The sequence below is a fragment of the Epithele typhae genome (assembly GCF_022376455.1).
Source record: "Epithele typhae strain CBS 203.58 chromosome Unknown BXZ73scaffold_4, whole genome shotgun sequence".
Taxonomy (NCBI): domain Eukaryota; kingdom Fungi; phylum Basidiomycota; class Agaricomycetes; order Polyporales; family Epitheliaceae; genus Epithele; species Epithele typhae.
In genome coordinates, this window is record NW_025954195.1 from 1,289,552 (window position 1) to 1,313,142 (window position 23,591).

The window sequence follows — 23,591 nt, forward strand, 5'->3', positions numbered from 1 at the left end:
TCGGAAGAGGTCTCAACCGTGTTTGGCGCCACAGGTTTGTGCATGACATCATCCGATTCTCACGGTAATCATTATCATCTCAAAACAGTCGTTCCAGAGTCAACGTAGTGTACATGCAGGTATCAGAGGAAAGGATGCGAAGAGCGTGGAGCCAGGGATGCAGCATGTATGTCCATGTGCTGGCCGAGTTTACTTCGCGAGAGCGAACCCAACGGCATCGCGATCCGCGTCGTAGACGGTGTAGTACTTGCGAAGGAAAACGTCACCTGAACCAGTGTCAAGATGGCATGAAACGAGCGGAAAGGGCGGGTAGTACATACCGACAATCCACAGGGAACCACCGCCAGGCATGTTGATGTCGATGCCAGTGAATGAGGACATGCAAGTGCCCTGGACCTCCAAAATGTAGTCGGTACCCTTGAGCACGTACGGCTTGCCGCCGAAGTACATAGTCAAGTCCGGAAGTCCAGGAACATTGGCACAGTCAACGGTGTACTGGCCATTCCACCCCTTCTTGGCACCGATCTGAGTGTTCAGCATCTCCGCCATGTCGGTAGGGAGAGCGATGAGAGAGGTACCTGGAATGGACCAATCAGTGGGATAACAACATTGTGTCTTTGAACAACACAAACCAGTGTCGATGGCAGCACCAGTGTTCTCAAGCTCAAGCTCGTCATCACCGAGAGAAACCTTCTCGAGCTCGACTTCCCAGTACGCCTTCCTGCGAACCGGGACGTAGTCAATCTTGCCAGTGTACGCACTGTCGTCGATACCACCAAAGATGGCTTCACCACCGTCCGCCTCTGACGAGCCGAGACGGAACGAAAATACGTGTTTGTCGATAAGCTTCTGGTGCATCATCTGATAGAAAGGAGGGACGATGTGGTTGACTGAGATAGTGTCGTAGGCCAGACCCAGGATACCGTCGAACCTACATAACGCAGTCAGCACGCAGCAGACACCTCAAATGAAAGTACACGAACTTTCCAAAAGCGAAGGCGAGTCCGGGCTCTTTGGTAGCCTCCGCGAAATCAGTCTTGGGGATGGTGATGTCACCAATCCTCATGGTGTCCTGCGAGACGAAGCCTTCCATAGAACCCGAGCCGTACTGAATGCTGAACTCGGACCCGTTCGCCTTGTAAGTCGAAGACGCGCCCGAATCGAACTTGGTGTGTAGGAAACAAGCGATAGAGGTGCACTTCACACTAGGGACCCAAAGATTGCTGGACCTGCGGATAGTTAGCAACAAAATGACATCCCAAAAACGTGCGCAACCAACCCGGTGTCGAGAATGACCTTGAACTGTGGACGTCATCAGAAAATGCGCGACGTGAATAGGGAGGAATCCTTACAGTCTGGGGAGGAGTTCCCAGAGAGATCTCGGCGAAGTACTGGGCGTTCATGAAGTCTGGCAGCAACCATGATGAACACGGGGACCCAGCACGGATGTGGACGAACTCACTGCTCAAAGGAACATTGTGACCGCCCTCGACGCTGAACTCATCCTGAGTCCAGTAGAGCTGTTCGCCGTCTTTGATCGAAGGACGCGAGACACGAACGTTGCGACCAGTGCCAGAGCCCACGAGCGGGGTCTGGGCGAAACCACCGTACTTCTCGGCGAGGTAGGCACTCTCGAGCTCGGGGTTGCTCGCTGCAGGAGCGACCTTCTGGAGCTTGAGCTTGTGAACGCCAGCGGCCGCGGTGAAGGGGAGAAGGACTAGGGGGGCAAGTCTGGAGAGCAACATGGTGGTTTGGGGCAGACGCAAGCGCAGCTCAGTTGGGGTTGTAACCGTCTCCTGGCACACCCTGTCACCACAACGTGTTACGGTGACGTGAATGGAGCCCCAGTTACGCCCAGGTGACGTGATCCCATGATGACGTGTCACGCTCGTCCCCAGTGGACCAGACGCGTCTCGTCGCGCGACGCAGCGAAAGCGATTGCTACTCCTCGTCTTTGTCTTTATCCCCACATTAATGGTACCCGCCACGTCCGCTTAAGCACCGTCCGCCTTTTCCGTGCCATCATGTCCTCTGGAGCCCGCTCGAGGAAGGCCGTGGCCACCCCAGAGCTCCAGGCATCGGCACTCAACAACGTCGAACGCCTCATCTTCGCCCAAGCAGTCCACGAGTTTGGTGCAAACGCGTGGCAAGAAGTCTCGAAGCTGCTGTCCCAGCATCCTCTTGTGTCTCAACCGAAAGGGACATTTACGCCACAAGTCAGTAAGACACTTCTCTATCCACGCTGGCAACATCTCATTGTGCCGGGCAGTCATGCTCAGTGCTTCACCATAATCTAATGGACGAAGCTGGACTCGAATGGTGAGTCTATGATGGTAGTATCATGCCTACGAGCAAACTTAGAGGTGCTACTATGAAGGTCTGAAGAGGATGTCGCCCCGAAGTGTGAGTGTTCATTATACGCTACTTAATGCTAGGTGCGAACTCACTGCGTAGCTCAACGGCACCTGCGATTGGCGCAGCGCTTCTATGTCGCCCGTGTCACGGAATTACGCTCTCTGATTGCTGACGAGGAGGCCGAGTTCAAGTCTGTAGCCCGTTTGTGGCGTATTTTTGCACACATTCTCACATCTCGTCGACAGGAAGATAGCCTCTGAAATAGACGAAATCCGTAGCGGGGCATGGGATAGAAAGATCCTTGCGTCTATGGGCGTCGTCAAAGAATCTGTATCTGGAGATGCCCTTGTTCAAGACGCAACGGCCGCTGCTGTCGTAGAGCCGGACAGCGAGCCACCCAGTCAGGCAGTTGATGATGCAGGGAAGAGTATCGAGGAGGAGGCCGAAGAAGTAGAAAGGGGACAAGATTCTTTGAACAGCGAGGAAGGAAACGCCATCGAGCAACTAGATGCGGTGGGTATTGTCCGAGTTGGTCCCGACCGAGACTCACCCATATTCAGGACCAGAGTGCGATTGCGCCCGTCGTGCTGACAAAAGAACCCGAAGCTCTTATAGTCACTGAACATGAGGAGAAAGTTAGTATGTACTACCATAATTCTCACCTCGTGCTCATGCTATGTTCAGGAGGAACGCTCCGACAACGATGCCGTCAACGAACTCATCGACGACTTCGGGTCCGACCGCCCCCCGGAAGCACTGGAGCGCGAAGAAACCACCCCGACACCCAAAGCGACATCTCCAGCGCCCGCCGCCGATGACATGCAAGTCGACGACGAGACGATCAAAGGCGAGGGTGACGACGATGACATGCGACCCGAACCCTTGCCTGCGGCCTCTCCTCAGGCCGACGCAGTCTCACCAGAGGAATCACCACACACCCCAGACGAGGTCGACGAAGACTCTGAAGGCCGTCAAGGTCGCGCAGAAGGTATGTTTCTTCGACCCATCGCGACAGCGTCATTAAACCATGAACTAGGCAAGCGGAAAGCTTTGGACGAAGATACCACTATGCTTGACGCACGGGATAAGAAGCGGCTGCGCGAAGAATCGAAGTCTGCCGACGACGAGTCCATCGACGGGGACGAAGGTCGGTCTGCCTCGATGACGCCCTCCGCCACAGATACACAGCCTCCGGGCGCGACAAGGTTTAGGCGGAACACACGTGGAGGAACGGGCACCAGCGAACCTCCCGTGGTGTCAAAGCGTTTCCAGAACATGATTGGGATGCTTCACTCGCAAATATCGCAGCATCGATACGGGAATATCTTCCATAATCCGATTAAGAAGTCGGAAGCTCCAGACTATCATGACATAGTCAAACGGCCAATGGACTTGAAGACGATAAAAGCTCGTTTCAAAGATGGTGTAATCTCAAATTCACTAGAGTTCCAGCGCGACATCTTCCTCATGTTTGCAAACGCGATGATGTACAACAGACCAGGTTCCGAGATATACAACATGGCGGAAGAGGTATGTTGTTATATGACGACCCCCTGCAGCACCTTACCCATTTCCTATTCATAGATGATGGTCTCCAGTGAGAGGGATATCAACGCGTTCCGACAGACGGAAGGCTTCCACCGTATGTAAGGAGGGCCGAGGCTGTATGATCTTGGACAATAGGAGCTATATATTATGTGATGATACAATCTACCGAGCGTGATGATACAAGTACACTTCCTACAACATCAGCGACAACAACAGTATGGGTGCAAATTTTCAGAACCAAGGTACGTAAACCTCTCCCTGCTTCACCAGGTTCATAGGATTGGTGGAATGCGATATCAGGTTGGCGACGGTCTGGAAGACAGGAGTGGTGTTGATGTTTTGTGAGGGTTGCTGCACCAGTGCCTTCCTCTGCCGTCAGTCCCGAGCGAGAAGAGGGGGGTTAGACTGCATACCTGTTCGCGTTCAAGCTTGCACGACATGGACTCTGTACGCTTGATCATGGCCTCGATGTTGGCCGTGACGTTGAGTCTGAAATTCCCATCGACGGGCGGCACCCTGCCCCGATGATGATTGTGCAGCCAGGTCATGACTTCGTCACGCGCGAACAAACACAGTTGCTGTTCGAGCTCGCACTACCAATCACGTGTTAGCAAGCCGTTCGTTGATTCAGTCCTGAACTACTTACCTCGGGCTCGATCAAACAACGAGCGATTGCCATGATACCAGAAGCAAATATGCCTTCGGTCAAGACTGGTCCCAAGAAGTGCTGGAAGTTTGGCGTAAAACGGAAGGGTACCGCGTCCGATGAAGTGAACAAAGGGGAGGAGGGGATAGTACCTGTAAACGATATCAATATGATGTGCGTGATAGACGGGACCGGAACTGCACCGACCAGGCATAATTTCGCTCATAGCAATCTGACCTGTCGCTTTGGACCAATGAAATCGCGAAGGTAGTCGGCTCCCCATGCATGCGAAGTATGTCATGAAACTAGTGGCGGCCAGCTGCAGGGCAAACTCCTTCCGTATACGCCAGAGGTCGCTTGGGGTTTTCATGGTGCGAATGATATACTGGCGGCCTAGTGAGCAAATGCCTTCGATGACAATTTCATGTCGCATACCTTGGTGAGAACATCCTCGGGAACGGCCTTAGCCATAACATCGTCCATGAGCTCCTTCTTCAGAGAGTAGAATTCACCCTTGTTTGGCTATACCATAGATGAGCTCCAAATCATCACACATATGCAGGCGGCGTACCGTTCGACCAGTCCGTTGCTTGAAGTCTCGCACGACAACCTTGACCTTCTCCCCAATCATGATTACTGGTTCCTCCCTCGCAATGCCGATATCCTCGCAATGCTGATCGTAGATGTCCCCGAGCGCAACATAAGACGCGTCATTCTGATAGAGGCGAAGGTTTGGAGCACACGCGATGGCTGCGGGTAGATGGAAATGCAAGTTCCGCTTTCGACTCTCCTTCTTGCGATTGAGAGTGCTGGAAGGTGATAGTCAGACAAATGACACCTGTAACGCGGAGATGATAGTACCCGTTGAGAGTACGGAAGACTTGCGATGTCCTGTCTTCTCTTCTACAATGCCTACCGGAGGGAAGTTGGACGGCGAATGATGTAGTCGACCCGTCATGGCCCCTGATTAGCAGACGTCGCCAGCAGTACCCGTGAGAACGACAGTTCTCATATTGTGGGCCGAATCGGCGGATCCGGACAAAGCTCTGATTGTTGTCCTTGTCCTGCTCACGAATTACTACCGTACTTCACAATGGAAGACCGATCAGAGCACACACCTCAGTGTACTGGCCAGGGACTTCGACCTCATCGAATTTGGTGTACTGGAATTCGATAAGATAGTGACTGAGGTTGTCCAGTGATTGCGCCCTCGGGCGGACATCGAGCAAACGTTCGTACTTGTCACGCCATTGCTGCAACTTCCGGATGTACTCGCTGAGCGAGGGCTTGCTCTTGATGAAGTCTTCTTCGTACTCCTTCTACCCGTAGGATGAGTACACTACGAACCCAAACATCATCGGGCGACTTACTCGAGCATTCCCTGACAGACTGACGGCGAGGCGAGTCAACGTGTTCACGGTTTGAGGGCTGATTGCACCATCATCGTCGGCGGCCATGCGCACCATGTATTGCTGCATCGAGCTCGTATCAGAGAGGCATACACCGCGCGCATATTGCGTGGTCATCCAACATACCTGCATTGCATCCTGCAAGAGCATGCAGGTTAGGCGGTAGATCTCTTCCTCTGGAGATGCTTTGAACCGCTGGGCGATCTGCTCAATGACCGTCTCCAACGTCAGGATGAGGAGAGGGAAAGCCGTCTTCAGGATCTGAACAATCTCGTCGATGACTTCCCAGGATTGGCGAGTCAGAGAGGGTACAAGAAGTTCAGGTCGTGGCAGCTGTGCGGCGTTAGGATCCTTGCTCGGAGATGACTGCGTGGGGACGCTTCCATCCTCTAGCTTCGCCCCTATAACCATTGTCAACATTCACCGTTATCACAAAACGGGGAGATTTTCACCTTCCGCGGAGTTCGCGCGTGCGGCCGCAGCAGCTTGTGCTTGTGCCTGACGCCGAAGTAGGTTCATGTCTTCCTTCGTGGTCCGAAGAGGGAAGAAAAGTGCCTACAAAAATGTTTATTTGTGGCAACTGCCACTAAACACGACGACATACCTGAGGGTACAGCTTGGCGAGATTGAGCAGGATGTAGCGGGCTTGCTTCGCCTCTCTTTGCGATACAGAGAGGCAAAGCTGCGGAATGACCGTGATCCAGTACCAGAACGCAGCGTCACCCTTGTACTTGTCGAAAGCTTGCGAGATGGTGAGTGAGCTATCGTCAATGCTGAGAAGCCATAGAACTCGGGTGAGGAGGGGTCGGCTCTTCCTGTTCTTGTACTGGCCAGCGGCTTGAAGGTAACAGCTCACGGCGTTCGACGCGTGATTCATCTCGCTTGGAGAATCTTTGAACATCTTGTCGTTGAATTTGCCCCAGGCTGCCCAAGCTTTCGCCTGGAACATGTCCATCTGGACGGCATGTCCGAATGCACCGTTAGCTTCGTCGTTCCGGTTGAGCTTCGCGAAGAACATCCCCTTGAGCGTGAAGAACTCGGCCTTCTGCCCGTTGGAGAAGTACATCAGGTTGGTGTTGTTGATGACCTCGAGACCAGCTTGCAAATCCCCCGGCTTCTGGTAGTGACAACGGGCCTGCTCCCGAAGCTTCAGGAACGCTTCGGATATCTCGATATTCGGCAGAGTGTAGATGCGGTTCAGAAAAGTGAAGCAGACGTCGAGAAGCTCGTGCTTGCGGGCAACGTGAGCGAACCTGTTGATGATCCAGGCCGTCTCGTGGAATCCTCGGTAGCCGAAGGTGTTCGTGCTCCCAGTCGCCGCGCTACCCTGGTTGGCAGGAGTGATGAGTGGAATATAGGTCTTGTTAATGCAATTGAAGACATTCTGCCTCCATGCAACCAGGTCGCTCCAGATGGTGATGTCGTCGTGGGTGTTGGGCAAGCGCTCACGCCATGCCTGGAGGATGAGCTTGAGATCGGAAGACTTCTTCTCCAAGTTCTGCGCATTGGTCTGAGACAGCGACAGAAATATGCTCGAAGACTCTTGCAACTCGACGAATTGTTGGAAGTGTTGGAGTAATGGGACATGCGCGGCGGAGAGCTGAGAAGGTAGGGTGACCCATCTGCGGAGTGACAGCTGCATTGCGTTGTCGATGATGTTCTGGAACTCCACGTTCTTATCAAAGAGACCGGGGTTCTTCAGCAGGCAGAGGAATGCCTCATACACGCGACGTCTTGGGGTTGCAACGTCTTTGAGCTGAGAGACGTAGTTTTCCATGTCGGTACGCTGCTCGTGCCAATCCTTGACGCGCCACGCGCTTTCGAGTTGCAGGTCGACGTTGTTCTCCGACTTGCCCAGCTCAAAGAGGAAGTCCCATTGCTGCAGCTTCTCGGCGGCGAGGATCCAGTGGTCTTCCCATAGACAGAACTCGGCTTCAGAGAACGGGAGAATGCCTGCTCGAGCGCGTGTTTGCGCTGACTCGTACATGATGGAGGCTTGATCCCACATGCCCGACTGCTCATACGAGATACCGGCATTGGTGTCCGGATAGAGCGACCGACGGCGCCAGAGACCGTAGAAGACATCCTCTTCGGCAAGCTCGGCGTACAGCTCTGCGAGGGCATCATAGATCGTGTCGCGAAGGACGAGCTCGTCTTCTCGAACCTGGTTGAGGGACAGTTCCAGGATCTCCGTGCCTATATACCATGCACCGTAGGTCTTCGCGAGGTACTTGACGAGGTGAGGGGGGAGAGCCATAGGCGGCGAACAGGCGTGGATGCCAGCAAGCAGGCTCATAATGACGTTGGGGCGCATGTCGGCTTGTCGCGAGTGATACTCCTTGCTGAGGAGGTTGATCATGTGGTTGCCTACTTCGGACTGTTCCCTACGAGATAGACAAGCCCACGCTGCAGGAAAAACGGATACCCACGCGTCATGGGCAGCTTGGCGGTCCGTGTAGAGCAACCGCTGCATGGGCTTGATGAGCGCGACGGCGCGGGCGAGGGTGAAAGGAGGTTGCGGCCATGAAGTGTCAAAGGTGCCTCTGCGATCAGGGGAGATGTTCACGTCGCCCTCGATGGACCCGAGGAGAAGGTGCAAAGCGAGGAATATCCAGTTCTGGTCCGACAATGGCTCCCAGCTTTGACTCCCGCAAATGAACAGCAGGCGACTATAGAGGGAGCGCGGCGTGTTGTTGTCTAGGAGGTCGATGAAGCGTTCGCGAATCGCTGAGTCCGCAGCCCGACATCCCAGCAAAAACGACTGCTCGAGGCGTGTGGTAAGATCGCTGCGACGGAGCGTGGGGTCGGTGTAGATGTCGTAGATGAGCTCGAGGTAGTTATTGAATAACACCTCGCCACGGTCGCCGCGGTTCTCGAACACCACCATCTTCTGCAGCAGACTAGCCTTCTCTTTCATTGTCGGGTAGGCGTCACGCTTGTTCACGGCCCAGTCTTTTGCAATCTCCAGGAGATAGCGGCAGAGCGGTGTGCTCTTGGACTTGTCAACGAGGACGACCAACGTGCTGAGGAGCCACTTGCGCTGATCGCCGAGATGAGCGACGGCGATGTGGCAGACCTCGAGGATAGCGATGAGGAGTCGCACGAGGCCCTCGAAGACGCTCCCAGTAGGCGTTGAGGATTGGATGTGGTCCTTGGCCAGCTTGCTCAACAGCTTCATGAGATTCGAGCAGAAAGGCTCAATACGCTCCGGGGCGACTTGAACGATGGTCTTGAGCACCATGAGGCACCCTCTAAGCTGGACAGACCGCAAGCTCTCAGAACTCCGCAGGCTGTCGCTGATGGCGTTGTACACGGCTGCGTGAAATTCGGAGACTTCGCCTTGCGGCTGTTGATCCTCCTCTTTCGGCAGCGGGAAGAGGCGCAACAAGCGGTCCACGACCGGATGAAGGCATTCTTGCAGGGCCAGATCCTCGTAGAACATGCCCTTCTTGACGAGCTTTGTAAGGATGGGAGCGTTGGCTTGGAACCAGGCGTCGTCACGTTCAGCAGAGATTACCTGCAGCACTTTGGCATTGCTGAGAGCCTGAGCCCTTTGAGGGTCGTCCGCAAGGTCGCTCTTAACCGGGATCAGATAGGATCGTTCTGATACAACCGTAACTTACCTGCTCTAGCGCACGAGAAAAGAAGTTGAGCTTCATGTTGACGTCGGTCCAGCCACCGGGCGCAATGACGGTCTTGAGAAGCGCGAGCGCCCGGTTCACAACCACGGCTCTCGACTGCGGGTCTTGCGGTGTTGTAGCAAGACGGATCAGGTAGCTAACCATGCTTTCGCGCAGACTCAGAGGGGTGGTCCATCCGTCGGTGGTGGTGGTGGTAGGCGCGGGAGCTCCATTTGGCGGCGCGGGAAGACCCTTTTGCTCCCAGTCGAAGACGACTTGAATGATCTCAATAGATAGCAGCTTAGACTCGATGTTGGTGGATTGAACGAGTCCGAGCTTGGGGAGGTGGTTGACGATGTGCGGAACGAAGAGGGCACGAACGGAATAGAAGAGTGCTGGTTGGGCGACGATAAGGTAGTAGACTAGACTGGTCTGGTTGGAGTTTACACCGTCTTCTGCCAGTAGTCGTCGAGTTGTCCTCGCCCACTGTGGGTGGCCTGCTTCGGCGATCTGCATGTGGGGGCGCGCGAGGATGGGAGCGAGAATGTCCAGTGCTTGGCGTACAAGCAGCTTGCCTTCGGCGTTGGGTAGTTTCAGTAGCCCACCCCAGAGGGACAGCACGAACTTCGAAGGCCCCTCGATTACGTCGAAAAAGCGGGCTGCGAGGACGTAGGCGGTGCACTTGACGAGGGAGTCTTCACTTGAGATGAACACCCAGGCGCACTTGATAATATCCTTCTTCACTTCCTGCAGATAGTCATGATAGTGCTGAACCATGACTGTGGCGAGACGCAACAACTCAATCTTGAACGTGTCGTCGGCATCCGGGAATGCGGCGGTCATACTCTCTGCAGAGGACATTGGCTGGAAGATGAGTCGGTGCATTCGCAAGACCATGTCGTTGTCAAGGATGCCAGATTTGTCGGCGGAATGCGTCGCATGTATAAGGAGGGTGGGGGTGACGATGTACTGGAGGAACAGCGACTTTTGGGCGGTTGTGTAGGACGTATCCTCGAATAAGATCAGGAAACGGACAAGAACGTTGCGACGGAAGGTCAAACTCTTGCTCAGGGCGACGTGGCGATAGAGGAATTGGATGACGCTGACGACGTCCAAAGGCTGCCTGCGGATGAACACGTTCACCAGCTCGAAGACGACATCAACCCGCGGGGACTGCTCCAGCGCCTGCTTGAAGATGGAGAGCATCAGAGTGTACTTCTGGAGTGACTCAGCAGAGGGAATGTGTGACGTTGTTTCAGTAAGATCAACCCTCCACAGAGCAACGACGGCGTCAACCGCATGCTTGTGTTCCAAGACCCAACTTGGGATGAGCTCTGCCAGGTCAGAGCAGAGAAGGAGTCCGGGCATGGTGAGGGTTGGGTCGCCGCTTTCGAGGCACTTGTTGACGAGGGCGCCTGACTTGCCGTTCAGCTCTCGAAGCAGGTTCGGCGCGAGGTTGGCTCGGAGGATGGCTCGAAGCGTTCGGATCTGCATGGGGAAGTGGAGGTGGCGCATGAAATAATCCATCGCGTCGGAGGGGTACCGATCCAGATACTTTGCGAGCGGCGCAGAGAACGGGCTTTCTCCCGAAAAATGGAGCGCGGATTCGGTCTGGACGATGGCATTGACCAGATTCTCGAGGAAGATGTTGGCGGCCGAGGGCAGCAGGTGGAAGATGTTCGCCAGGCACACCAGCTTCTTGATGCCGTCGTTCTCCATGAGCGGAAGTCTTGAGGACGCTTGGAGCATCTGCGGGTCTGCGACAATGCGGAAGTGGTCGAGGAGCTTGTGACCTATCTCAACCTTGAAGTAATTGGTGAGCAACTCCAACAGTCGCGCGAGACCTTCGAGTCCAGGGATGGATAGACGCTTCGGATCGGCGAGATTCATCAGGATGGGTCGAAGACCCGTCTGTAGCAACTCCTTGGGAAGTCTCGATTGATGGGTCAGTACCATTCGTAGTCCTTCGTGCGCGACGTCCTTGACTTCGGGGATAGGCGAGTACAAAGACTTGAAGTAGACCCCGGTTACTCTATAAGCAAGGTGAGTGATGTGAACGCACTGTCAATCACGAAAAGACAAACCTCTGACGGGTCTGGGACTGCTTTGAGAAGAAGTCCGTCATCGGCATGGATGCGGTGAGGAGCTTTATGCAAGCCACGCGTAGCTTCGTGATCTCCGCGGAACCTTGGCGGGGCGTACCGCGGCTCACCAGAGCCTGGTCGTCGGCATCGGCCAGAGCGAGGGTCTCGTGGAGCAATCGGAGGAGTTCATCGTTGAGTTCGGGAAGAGGCGGTTGTAGACAGATACAATAGCGGATGCCTTCTATCATGCCAATTTGAAGGGGGAAAGGAAGAGCGCGCAGAGGTTTCGTGTAGATGGTAGCGAGCATCCGGTCGCGGTGGGGCATGAGGAGGTCGACAATGGACTTTCCGCTGAGTTCTCCGAGGAGAGATATGCAGCCTTGAGCAGCCTTGCGTACGATGGGATTGGAGCTAGAAAGTTCGGCAAAGAAGAGACCCACGACATGCATAGTCTTGTTGTCCCTGATCTGCTCGATGTCGTTTGCGCGGGAATCTTCTGTGCTGACTCTCAGAACGCGATGGAGGACGTCGATCACCGAGTCGGCATCATGGGGCATGTCGTGAGGCATGTCTTTGAGAACATGAAGCAGCATGCGGACGAGGTCCACCTCACGCTCGTTGACCCATCGGACGCCGAGATCGGTAATATCCGTCATGACCTTAATCCCACCGCATCCGGCACTCCTCTTGACCCAGGCTTCTTCCAGACACAGCGAGAGGAACCGACTTGCAACTTGGTGCAGAGTAGTGACCACATCATTGACAGAGGCTTCTGTAGTAGTCGCCATCGCCACTAGTTCGCGTATAGAGATTGCCACCAGGTCGAGCACGCGCTTGGCCTCTTCCGGCTTGTCTCTGGCGAGACCATGTTGCAGGGCGTCCAAGTAGCAAGAGAATACTGGGCTTGGGTAGCGACGAGTAGATACGTCCTTGACCGCACAACGCCGAACCTCCGACGAAAACAAGAAGCGGGAGACCTCCATGAGGTTCTTCTCGGCCTTCTCCTGGAGCTCGGGAAGATGAAGGGCGTCATAGAGACTTTCTAGACAAAGCATGAATAGATCTTCGCGCTCGCGCCCTTTCACTCCCTATAGGATGGTTAGATTGTGCGTTCTACACCAACCACAAATCGTACCTCATGGAGCATGAGACTCAAACACTGTTCCAAGTAGTTGTAGGCGTGGAGGTGCTGCGAGGGGCTGGACTTGATATTACGGAATGTCTCCGCTGCGACGGTGGCCGCCGGGTTTAACTCGATACTGCCAACTTGAGGCCCAAAGGAGAACCGTGCCTTGACCTGCTCAATGTGCTGAGTGAACTTGAAAGACGGCTCCTTCTCTAACAGCTTGCGGTTGCGGCCTCCGAGCTTCCCCAAGATACGAATAGTGATGTGGGCTTGGTGGTGATTGGCTGGCAACGGCTTGAGGAGGTCGTGCAGCGCCTCCATTAACTCTCGAAGCACTCCGTTCAGCGTCGGGTCGAGGAAGTCGGACGTTAGGTTGTCGATGCAGAGCTCCAGAGTGCGTAGGCCTTGATTAATCAGCTCTGGAGTGCCCTTGAGTGCCATTACGAGGGGTTGCATGAGATGCGAAAGATAGGGGAGGAGGTGCGTGAGGCGTAACGGCACAGTGAGGGACAACTCGACGATCATGTCGCGACTCTGTCCGTCGGAAGTGTGAAGCTGGCGAGTGAGGCACTCTAGCATCTCGGGAAGAAGGGGTAAGACCTCCTTGTAGAGGAGCTCAAACCTGCCTCCACCTCCGCCAATGGCACGGAAGAGTCCTCGAAGAAGGTGAAAGTAATTCGTGGGCTTGGCGGCCTTTGCAGCGAGCGGGAAGCAGTCCATGATCAATTTGCCAAGATGAGCTGCAAGGATAGACTCGTTCAGGTTGGGGAAGCCGGTAACGGCCTGGAATGTCATCTTGAACATCCGTATTGCGACCGCCGCAGCCTGGTCATCGTATTGCCCGAGTTCCGGAAGACGGTCGATGAGGTACCTCAAGACTATAGCGACCAGCGTGGGCGAAGTGGCCTCCCTACCAAAGAGGATTGAGGGAAGGTGCATTAGAACTGGCCTCTTCTCAGCCGAAGTGAAATAGAAGCCAATCTTCTGCGTCCAGACTTCTTGGAAAACGTGAAGGTCGATCTCGGATAAGGCGTGTCCAATGCGATCCAATGCGTCCTGAGCCTCCCTCATTTCCCCGTCGAAGAAGGCCATTGCTCTAATAGCGCCATCGAACATCCGCGCTATAAGTGCCCCGTCCGGAACCGGGGCGTCGCACTTCTTCAACGACAACACCAACGTCTGGAATCCGTGGAAGAGGGTGCGTAGGAGATTGCGGTACTCTGAAGGGAGAGTGAGGGATTTTCGCTGTGAGTGACATCAACACTCACCTCCCATGTTGTCCTCAGTTTTTTCCGTAGCGTAACAAGGGCCGAGAAGCGGCCTCGACTTCTCAATGATGGCAAAGTCGTTGAAGTCATTTTCCACATCTTTGTCCTTCGTACCGCGAGCAATCTTCTCCACTTGGACAGACACGAGAGAATCGACCTTGTCTACACCGGCTTCCAGAAGCGCATTGAGAACTTGAGCTGCGTTCTGATGAGAATCCTTGTTCACTTCAACTTCCACCAAGTTAAAGATGAGCTTGGCGGAGAGAAGGTGTGTATGGGTGGACAAGAATGGGTTGTGTAAGTGTCGCACGTAAACCGCGAAAACCTTGGAAAGATTGGCGGGGGTGAGTTCTGCGCGGAGATGGTGTAGTAAATCTGCCACAGCACTGAACAGAGTAGCACTGAGCGAAGTTCCTTGAGGTGAGATCATGCTTGAAATGAAGGTGCGCGAACATACCGAAAGATCTCCTGGCTTCCGACAGATGTTCCGAGCAGGACTCGTTCATCCAACAGCTTGTCGATGTGTGGAAGGAGAGCGCGCTTGTAAACGGTCGTCGTGAGGTGTCTCAACAAGGGGATAAGCTCCTAAAGCGGCTGGATTAGTTCGACGTTTAAGAGCATTCGACAAAACACACCTTGCGTGCCGAGGTCGCCATTGCCGGACAATCCTGGAATAACCTAAGCAGAGAAAGAGCAAGCTTCTCTCCGTCCGATTCTTGTGGTTCGGATAACACTCTGAGCAGATACAGCGAGGACGAAATGACCTTGAGTTGGGATACAATGTAGTCCGTATACAATTGCTGGTTCTTGATGGAAGGCGCGAGACCGGCCCATACACCGCCCATTGCTTCGAAGTCTTCCCGTGCTTTCTGCTGGGCGGGTGGTTGCAGCTCGCTGTATTCGAGGAGACGAGGAAGGAGGGCGGGGATATGGGGAACGACGGCAGGGCGGTTGAGTTGCAAGAAGGTTATCAAGAGCAAATTCACCTCGGAGAGGACCTTGAAGCTCCTGATGGCCTGGAGGCAAGTCGTTGACTCGAGCTCTGGGGATTCGTCTGAGAAGACTTCGACGAGTACAACCTTGAGGTTTTCCAAGAGTTGTTGGAATATCGCCATGAAGTCATTGAAGATCTCCTCGTGGAACACCCTGCTTGAACGCAGCACGTCATTGAGAATCTTGCAAGCAGTGGTGCCCATTTCCTCGTTGTCGTGGCGGAGGAGATGCAGCATGCCAGAGAGGATCTTGACAGAATGGACTCGGAGGGCCTCTAGGAAGGGGATGCGGTGTAGTATCTCGAGGACGCTTCGGCGGAATTGGAACTCAAGACTGTCCTTCTGGAAAGAGGGCTCGCCATTGCGGAGGTTCTCGACGAGGACAGGAATCATGTGCGGCAAGGCTCTCAGGTCGGAGTCCCTGCTGACCGTGTCTATCATCTCGCGCAACTCGCAGGCGACGGCATATTTTGACTTGAGGTCTGGTGAAACAAGTCGTAATGCGCAGTGCACTTTGCCTAGTACGCGAGAACATACCAAGACTTGGATCAAGAACGCGAGCGGCGCGCGACTCGAGCTCATTGATTAGGTGGGACGGAGGAGGATTATCCATTGTGAACCAATGGCATAGAGAGCAGAAGGTAGCTGGTTACAGAAGAGAGGAAATCCGGCAGCGAAGGCGGGGGAGAATGCACGGGTGGCGGGGAGGTGTGGCTGAAGGGCCCGCGAGACGCGGGGAGTGGTGGAAAGCCACAAGAGCGAGCGCGAGTGAGCGTTCCTCGCGCATACCACGTGATTGGAATCACGCTTGTGACAGACACGCGCCATCACGCCCATGTGCATGATCAAGCGCCTGTGCATGCGCAGCTTTCGGACTCCAAGTTAATTAATGTTGACCGACGTCGAACACCGACGGGCTCAGCTCGAGTAGCACCTTCCGCCAGGGTCACGTCGCGCGTGCGGAGAGAAGCTTCCAGTCGGTCTGTCCTGTCCACCACCAACTGCGACCCGTCTGTTGGCTTCGTCGGCATACTCGGCGGCGGCTCGGCGCTCCAGCTCTGGGCTTGGCTCCCGATCGACGGTCCTGTCAGAGTGCGCACACCCGTAAGTAGTATTGCAGTTGAGTCCAACCGGCACCCGGAGTCGCACTTGTCGACCTGCTGCTCTGGTGGAGTATCACTTTTCTGTCGGGATTACCTGAAGACTCGATCAAAACTGCTGTTTCATCACCAATGACCGTGATGTGAAACCACAGCCGACCCTCCAGGCACTAGCACCCAGTGCTCCCGGGTGCCCGCCCATGGGTCCTTCCCCTTGACGTCGTCCCCGACTCGCCAGGCTTCTTCCCTTCTCAGTCCATTCCTTGTCGAGCTGGTCTCTCCCGTGTACAGCTGGGCTGTTCCACCCCTTTCCTCGGCTGGACCGTTCATGCTGCTTCAAGAGAACCTTGGCGCACTCGGAACGACGGATGTCAGACGACACAGGGCCATTCCTTCAGGACGCTGGGAGTTCATTCGTGGAGGAGACCCTTCAACATCCGGACTAGTAAGTAAATCCCGCCTCGTTTTTAAGCCCAAATTCACGTTCTGTCGCGTCAAGTCGCATCATCGCGTCCTTCTTCCTGGGCACTGTGTTCTGGAGTGGCTTCTCGTATGCTTGCAGCTCTCACTTTGTCCACCAACTAGGCCTCATCTGTTGGACCTTTGTCCGGAAATCACCTTCCTCCCCCGACATTGAAGCCCAGGCGTCCCCAGAGCCAGAAAAAAGAGCCCGACGTATACGTAGCGAAAGGAGGCTGTCCATTATCCATCGCATTTCAAACGAAGCGGCGCTCGCATTCACCCTTAACCTAAGCTTCGCGTTGGCCGGTTTTGCCCAATTCACCTCCCTTCTGGCATATGAAGGGCAAGGGGATGCTGCTTGCGGTACGTATCGTCAGAATCCTTAAGTGTACAGATTAACGAACCATGTTGTTTCGAAGCTTTCACTGTAGCATTGGGCAGCATGGCCGCTCAAGCCACACGTCTCATAGGTCTGGTTATCTTGGTTCTAGAGTTGCACCAACGGAGCGCTGGAAATGTGGAGTTCTACGTGCTTTGCGGAGTCCTCCTCGTCGGTTTATGTGAGTGCCGCCAGCCCTGTAAACCTACGACCATGTGTTGACTGTTGCTAGCATCGATTTTGGCGTTCACGGCAACCAATACGGGCTTGATCATTCCCGTGCGCACTCTGGAAGCTTTTCTCTGCTTTCAGAACCAGTGAGTGTACTTGAGCTTACGTTGCAGTCCAGAAACTGAGCAATCCTCTTTCTTTAGATCCCTGCCCACTGCACTCCTTTCATCAATCGGTTTCATCATCATGGAATTGTACATCGGTGCCCGGTTCGTTGCGTGGCACGAGTCTGGCGCTGGACTTGGTCGTATACTCAAAACGGCGGTCAATCGTCACTTTGGGCGAGCGTCCAGTCTTGTACTCCTTGATGTCATGACGATAGCACCCAATGCGTTCCAAACGAATCAGCTGGCGAGCTTTCTGCCATTCAGTGTCGGGGCTTTGATTGCTCTCGGTACGTGGGTGTGGTTCTCGGGTTATAACTTGGCTCACTGCGTGGCCATTCAGGCGTGTTCAACTTCGGTGTCAAGAACGAACTTGCCGAGTCTGCATTCGTGATTCCGCTGCCAATCACTACCCTTCCTACTGCACCTTCTGCTATATCCCTGGCGGTTGGACCACACCCTCAGCTCATGGCTTCCACAGCGGCTGTAGAGGACGAGGACGACGTTGAAGACGATTATCTCCCTTACACTGGACCGATTACAATCCCTCATCCTCCTCCGTCTCTCCCTCTTGTGCCGTCAAGTGCACCTCCTCGCATCGGCGACGCAGCAGTGTTCGCCGAACATCAAGATCGACAGATTCTGCCTTTCCAAGCGCAGTACGCTGAACGATGGGAGCGGCACATTCACACTGGGCCGATCATCGGACCACAGTCGAGACGCGTACGCCCCCATATTCAAGTGGTCATCGAAGACGTAGAACCTGCTATGCATTCGCGGCGGTCTAACATGAAGAAGACGAGCCTCATTGGTTCCGATATCCTGCGCAGGACTCCAGTGGCACGCTCTGCAAGTACGAGCGCCAAGACAGAGGCGAAGCCCTGGTCGCCTGAGGATCCGACGCCGTCTGATTACATTGGTGCGAGAAGCGTCGACGATAGATACACCCCCGTATCCCGGTCTTCCGTTCGCGAGTCATCCATGTCCATGATGACTTCGCCCCACAGCCGGTCTACAAGCAGTCGCTCGCGGACGATCTCTAACGGAGCTTCGCGGCAGTCCAGCACTAGGCGCAAGATATTCTCGCCCAAGGACGGGTCTTTCAAACTCTCTTTTCGCAGCGCTCCTCGCGCCTCCGCCGCGTCTGCCCGAACATTTGGTGGACGTGAAGAACCTCCAGCCACCAGAGACAGCCGAACATCTTTGGCTGCGAAGCGAGCGGTGATCAGCCGTCCACACTCTCTGCGCCCAAGAGCGTCGATGCAAGACCTTCCTCCTCACCACTCTCCAGCCAGACCGCCCTCCACGCAGCTCCTCGCAGTTCCTAGCACTCCTCACACGCCCCGTTTTCCTCCTCCCCGCTCTCCGCGTTCCCCCCAGCCCCCTCCATCCCCACCACCACCACCCTCCGCTTGGACTTCATCCCCTGACTCCTCTGCACCGTCAACAATCCGTTCTCCACCACAACGAGTCGTGCCCCCCAACTTGCCCCTACCCGTCTCTCCGGCTCCTCCTACATCCGCACGGGGACCACGCTCTGGCAAGCCTCTTGGGCCAAGATCTCCTCCAATGCCAAGCTCGTCCTCGACTCCCAACCTGCGCTCAGGATGGCCTGACACAACGTCACCTCAGGGAGACAAGCGCAGGGAGCGCAGGCGCAGCGGTAGCTGCCCAGAGCTGCCGCCCATTGACTTGACGCCTCAGACCTTGCGGCCCCTGCGTCAGTGAGAGAATTTGAATGGATCGTTGCGGCAGATGCGATCAGATATAATTGAGGCATACATTTGTACCTTTCCCGCAATGGCTGAGAGGAGTAGTCAAATGTAACTCCTGTTGGATAGTTTCATGGACTCTACATATCAAGAGTGTTGTACTACACAAATGAACATGGTCTGTGCACTGACTGCGGCTGCGTGCGATCGGAGCTGCGCGGGGAAACCAGTGCGGTGATGTCAACGGGAGTGGCTGCTGGCGCTTGCTTTTATCTCAGTCGCCCGCCGCTTGGCCACCACATCGTTTCCCGTCTTCCATCCGTCTCTCCTCCCACACCTTCGCTCACCCCTGCCTCCAATCGCCCGCGCTTCTTGCTATGGCCTCCTCTGAGCTTCTGGCGCAGATCCAGGCTGGTAGGAAACTAAAGAAAGCCGCCACCAATGACCGCAGTGCGCCGTCCATCGAAACACCGAAGGGAGGGGGCGGGGTGGACGTGCTGGCATGAGTGCTCCTGCTATTCCCATGGGTGCCTCAGCCTCTGCGGGTGGCCCGCCGCAACTCGGTGGGCTCTTCGCGGGTGGCATGCCGAAACTCAAACCCGCAGGCCAGAGTGCTCTGGGTATGTGCATTGGAACCTTGGTTCACCAGCCCGCTCACGGTTATGGACAGGTAAACCACCTGCTCTAGGAAAACCGCCATCCATACCTCGACGTGACGCGACTTCTTCGTCTGCGGCTCCTCCTCCGCCACCCAATCGGTCTTCCGTTGCGAAACCTCCCGCGGCGCCCCCTGCCCGTGCAGCTCCAACTCTCCCCGTACGCTCGGTCCCAGCACCTGCAAGTGCACCAAGTCTACCCGCACGATCAGTTCCAATACCTCCGAGTGCACCGAGTCTTCCAGCACGGTCAGTCCTCATTCCCCCCACCACCCCAAGTGCCCCGGCGCCCCCACCGAGGAAGGTCCCACCGCCTCGTCCTGGCTCCTCGCCTGTGCCTCCAACGCTCCCTGCACGGACCTCTTCCCCCGCCACGAATGGACGAGCAGCCCCTGCTCCACCGCCGCGCCCCTCGTCTGCTCTTCCTGGACGCGCGGTCCCGGCACCGCCCTCTGGTCTCGGCAGGGCACCCCCTCCGCCTCCTCCCGTTCGTCCTGTATCCATAGCCGTGCAGCAAACGGAAAGCAGCCCGGCAGCTCCTGGCCGCGCGGTACCTCCCCCACCTCCGGCGCGCAGGTCAACCTTGGCTCCGCCTCCTCCGCCCGCTCGTCAGCGTTCGGCTTCAGACGTCGGGACGCCGTCCGCGCCTCCCCCGCCGCCCGCACGACGCGTGGCCGTCCCTCCCCCGCCGCGCGCAGCATCCCCTCCTGCGTCCCCACCTGCAGCTCCTCCGCCACCACCCGCGCGGACTGGAGCCCCGCCAGCCCCACCTCCGACGCGCAATAGCGTTGCACCGGCCGCCCCTCCGCCTCCGCCTCCGCCTCCTGGCCCCTCCCCCGCTCGCTCGCGGACGACATCGTCGCCTACGCTTTCTACCCTTCGTCCACCCATGGCACCTCCGTCGCGGTCGAACCTGGCGCCCCAGATGAACGGGAACGGGGCGGCGGGCAGGAAGAGTGAGTCGACTGCGAAGTGCTTCGCCCTCCACTTGTGCTAACGCTCACATTTTTAGTTCCAACTCCCCCTCCCAACGTTGGGCCACACACTTTTGTTGTGGACGGCTTCCCTCCTCCGCGGCCGTTCGTTCCGAGCGTTAAGCAATATGCAGGTGGACGGCAAAAGGGGTGCACATTTAATCTCGGGAGCCTCTGACGTTATTTGATCCTGTACGCTACATACTAAAGAGCATAAGATCATCGAACCAGCGACGAACACGTCTGAACATGGCTTCCCTCCGACGCAAATAACGTAATCGGCACCCTCTCGAAATTGCGTGAGGGCTCGGGGATGGATAAGCCGTTTCGTTAGCTTATTGGGCGTAACGCGCGAATTCTTGCGTCAAGAGGTTGCTGTATTCTGGGAAGTCCTCGCCAGCAGACGAAACGACCGCATTTCATTTTTGCCGTCCGGACGTGACCCGCCGCCAAGGTGCAGAGCTCGGGGGAACAACAAACTCTAACTGGTTGCTCGGAGCATTGATGTAAGAGACGGAATGATGCAGATGGTCGGGCTGCCACGTAGTGCGCCGCTAGAATGGACGTCATCTGTCGGCGAAAAAAAAGTGAGAAAACGAGGAAGCCGGTCGGATACCGCGCAGAATGTCCGTGCAAAGCCCGCGGACGCGCAGACGGCGGCCAGGTGGCATCTAGACTGTCACTTGCCACGGGAGCAGACGGACTTAGATGGCACAGACGCCAGGACTCTGCCGCCTTTGGCAGTCATCAGTCGGTCTCGGCTCGCTTAGCGAAGGGCACTGGATATATAAGCTATAAGTGACACGTAGCCACCTCCCCTCCTATAAACACCTCGCGGTCCTCCCAACCGCCCACACGTTTCCCTTTCCTCTCCTTACGTCCCTTCACGATGCGGTTCTCGCACCTGTTCTCCACGGCAGCCGCGCTTGCCGCCCTCCACGGCGCCCTCGCGTCCGATGTGCTCGACCTGACTGCCTCCGACTTCGCAAGCGTCGTTAACCCTGAGGACCTGATCTTGGTGGAGTTCTTCGCCCCGTGGTAAGTGACATGCGCCCTTCATCTTGTGCGGTGCCTAATGCTGGGTCTAGGTGTGGTCACTGCAAGGCTCTTGCGCCCCACTACGAGGAGGCCGCCACCGAGCTCAAGGCGAAGAACATCAAGCTCGCCAAGGTAAACTGTGTGGATGAGGCGGACTTCTGCCAGTCCAACGGCATTCAAGGCTACCCGTGCGTCCCGTGTTAGATTCGCTCTCGTGCTACCCGTCTCACTACTTCGCGTTTCGCAGTACCGTTCGCGTGTACCGCAAAGGGGAGCACTCCGAGTACACCGGCCCCCGTAAGGCGGATGGGATCATCAGCTACATGACCAAGTGAGTGCATTGAGCTTGTGGCGTCGCTTCAAGCTCTGAGGCGCCATGCAGGCAATCTCTCCCCGCTGTCTCGGAGGTCAACTCGGCCAACTTCCAGGAGTTCAAAGGCGCGGACAGGATCGTAGTTGTAGCGTTCGCATCCTCGACTGAGGACGCGCACGCCGCTGAGTTCAGCGCGACCGCGAACAAGCACCGCGACGACTACCTCTTCGGTCTGGCGACTGACAAGTCTGTCGCGGAAGCTGCTGGCATTACCCCTCCCGCCATCGTCGTCTTCCGCTCCTTCGACGAGCCCCAGACCGAGTACCCCTACCCCATCGGTTCGGCCAAGGTCCATGACATCGAAAACTGGATCCAGGACCTCTCTATTCCCGTCATTGACGAGGTCGGCGCAGACAACTACCAGGCATACGCCTCCAGTGGCAAGCCGCTCGCATACCTCTTCCTCGACCCTACCGATGAGAAGCACGACGAGCACGTCAACATGATAAAGCCTGTCGCGTCCAAATACAAGGGCAAGCTTAACTTCGTCTGGATCGACGCCGTCAAATACGGCGACCATGCGCGTGCCCTGAACCTCGTCGAGCCCAAGTGGCCCAGCTTCGTCATTCAAGACCTCGGCAAGCAGCTCAAATACCCCTTCGATCAGGGGAATGACGTCACTGCTGAGGCTGTCAATGAGATGGTCGAGCTCTACCTCGATCACAAGCTCGAGCCTCAGCTTAAGAGCCAGCCTATCCCTGAAGTCCAGGACGAGCCCGTCTTCAACCTCGTCGGCAAGCAGTTCGAAGAGGTCGCACTTGACGACAGCCGTGACGTCTTCGTAGAGTTCTACGCTAGCTGGTATGTCGATCGCGTACTTGTGCTTCTGCACAACACTGATTGGCTGTGTAGGTGTGGTCACTGCAAGCGTCTCAAGCCAACCTGGGACTCGCTTGGCGAGCACTTCGCTCCTGTCCGCGACCGTGTCACTATGTACGTCTAAAATTTTCTCATACCAGTTTCATGCGATTGACAGAGTTCGTCTTTTAGTGCCAAGATGGAGGCAACCGAGAACGATCTCCCTCCCAGCGTTCCGTTCCGTGTCTCTGGCTTCCCTACCCTTAAGTTCAAGCCTGCGGGCTCGCATGAATTCCTCGATTACGACGGCGACCGTTCTCTCGAGAACCTCATTGCTTTCGTCGAGGAAAACGCAAAGAACTCTCTGGAGGTCAACACTTCCGCGCCCGCCGACAGCGAGCAGGTCGTGATGGACACGCACCACGATCATCACCACGAGGAGCTATAGGTTCCTCCATGCGCTAGCAGCTCACGACGTCCACGCCTGTTTTATCGTATTAGTCGAGCTCTCGCACGTCTGGAAATAAAATTTTCTCTTGCTTTCTTCGGACTGCACCTGGTTTGATCGATCGTTTGTTCAATACATTCTCGATCTGAGGTTATGGCAGGGAACGGGTGAGTTGTTTTCTGGGGCTACAATTGATGCTGTGACTTCTTTTCCTACAAGCTACCCGCAGGGACAACGACAAATGCGCGTAATAAAGAGATAGACAGAG

The 23,591-nt window shown here is 55.8% G+C and overlaps 7 protein-coding genes across 7 annotated transcripts; 4 read left to right on the forward strand and 3 right to left on the reverse strand.

The window, feature by feature from the left end:
- Window positions 1–189: 189 nt before the first annotated feature.
- Window positions 190–1,745, reverse strand: BXZ73DRAFT_40736 (aspartic peptidase A1; the record flags this gene model as incomplete). Its single annotated transcript, XM_048018636.1, has 7 exons — window positions 190–266; window positions 321–578; window positions 633–931; window positions 984–1,229; window positions 1,280–1,302; window positions 1,353–1,408; window positions 1,463–1,745. 7 exons carry the CDS (start codon window positions 1,743–1,745, stop codon window positions 190–192), a joined length of 1,242 nt encoding a protein of 413 aa, XP_047882262.1.
- A 279-nt stretch (window positions 1,746–2,024) lies between these two features.
- Window positions 2,025–4,005, forward strand: BXZ73DRAFT_97479 (uncharacterized protein; the record flags this gene model as incomplete). The annotated part of the gene is made up of 10 exons (XM_048027383.1): window positions 2,025–2,216; window positions 2,270–2,319; window positions 2,378–2,403; window positions 2,455–2,545; window positions 2,601–2,868; window positions 2,916–2,990; window positions 3,040–3,343; window positions 3,392–3,502; window positions 3,800–3,885; window positions 3,940–4,005. The coding sequence occupies 10 exons, from the start codon at window positions 2,025–2,027 to the stop codon at window positions 4,003–4,005; spliced, it is 1,269 nt and encodes a 422-aa protein (XP_047882263.1).
- A 129-nt stretch (window positions 4,006–4,134) lies between these two features.
- Window positions 4,135–15,661, reverse strand: BXZ73DRAFT_40190 (atypical/PIKK/TRRAP protein kinase; the record flags this gene model as incomplete). Its single annotated transcript, XM_048018527.1, has 19 exons — window positions 4,135–4,266; window positions 4,317–4,496; window positions 4,550–4,701; window positions 4,748–4,934; window positions 4,985–5,071; window positions 5,121–5,358; window positions 5,411–5,613; window positions 5,668–5,868; window positions 5,920–6,021; window positions 6,085–6,345; window positions 6,397–6,513; window positions 6,563–9,535; window positions 9,582–11,610; window positions 11,663–12,750; window positions 12,798–14,008; window positions 14,057–14,457; window positions 14,514–14,641; window positions 14,692–15,530; window positions 15,586–15,661. The coding sequence occupies 19 exons, from the start codon at window positions 15,659–15,661 to the stop codon at window positions 4,135–4,137; spliced, it is 10,605 nt and encodes a 3,534-aa protein (XP_047882264.1).
- Window positions 15,662–17,052: 1,391 nt separating this feature from the next.
- On the forward strand, window positions 17,053–18,367 carry BXZ73DRAFT_97481 (uncharacterized protein; the record flags this gene model as incomplete). Its single annotated transcript, XM_048027384.1, has 5 exons — window positions 17,053–17,170; window positions 17,222–17,306; window positions 17,364–17,614; window positions 17,668–18,275; window positions 18,332–18,367. 5 exons carry the CDS (start codon window positions 17,053–17,055, stop codon window positions 18,365–18,367), a joined length of 1,098 nt encoding a protein of 365 aa, XP_047882265.1.
- A 1,201-nt stretch (window positions 18,368–19,568) lies between these two features.
- On the reverse strand, window positions 19,569–20,549 carry BXZ73DRAFT_74390 (uncharacterized protein; the record flags this gene model as incomplete). Its single annotated transcript, XM_048022015.1, has 2 exons — window positions 19,569–19,871; window positions 19,989–20,549. 2 exons carry the CDS (start codon window positions 20,547–20,549, stop codon window positions 19,569–19,571), a joined length of 864 nt encoding a protein of 287 aa, XP_047882266.1.
- A 32-nt stretch (window positions 20,550–20,581) lies between these two features.
- Window positions 20,582–20,944, forward strand: BXZ73DRAFT_97483 (uncharacterized protein; the record flags this gene model as incomplete). Its single annotated transcript, XM_048027385.1, has 3 exons — window positions 20,582–20,648; window positions 20,705–20,800; window positions 20,877–20,944. The coding sequence occupies 3 exons, from the start codon at window positions 20,582–20,584 to the stop codon at window positions 20,942–20,944; spliced, it is 231 nt and encodes a 76-aa protein (XP_047882267.1).
- A 611-nt stretch (window positions 20,945–21,555) lies between these two features.
- On the forward strand, window positions 21,556–23,323 carry BXZ73DRAFT_40491 (disulfide isomerase; the record flags this gene model as incomplete). Its single annotated transcript, XM_048018587.1, has 6 exons — window positions 21,556–21,704; window positions 21,755–21,892; window positions 21,952–22,035; window positions 22,087–22,878; window positions 22,930–23,010; window positions 23,068–23,323. The coding sequence occupies 6 exons, from the start codon at window positions 21,556–21,558 to the stop codon at window positions 23,321–23,323; spliced, it is 1,500 nt and encodes a 499-aa protein (XP_047882268.1).
- Between the last annotated feature and the right edge of the window lie 268 nt (window positions 23,324–23,591).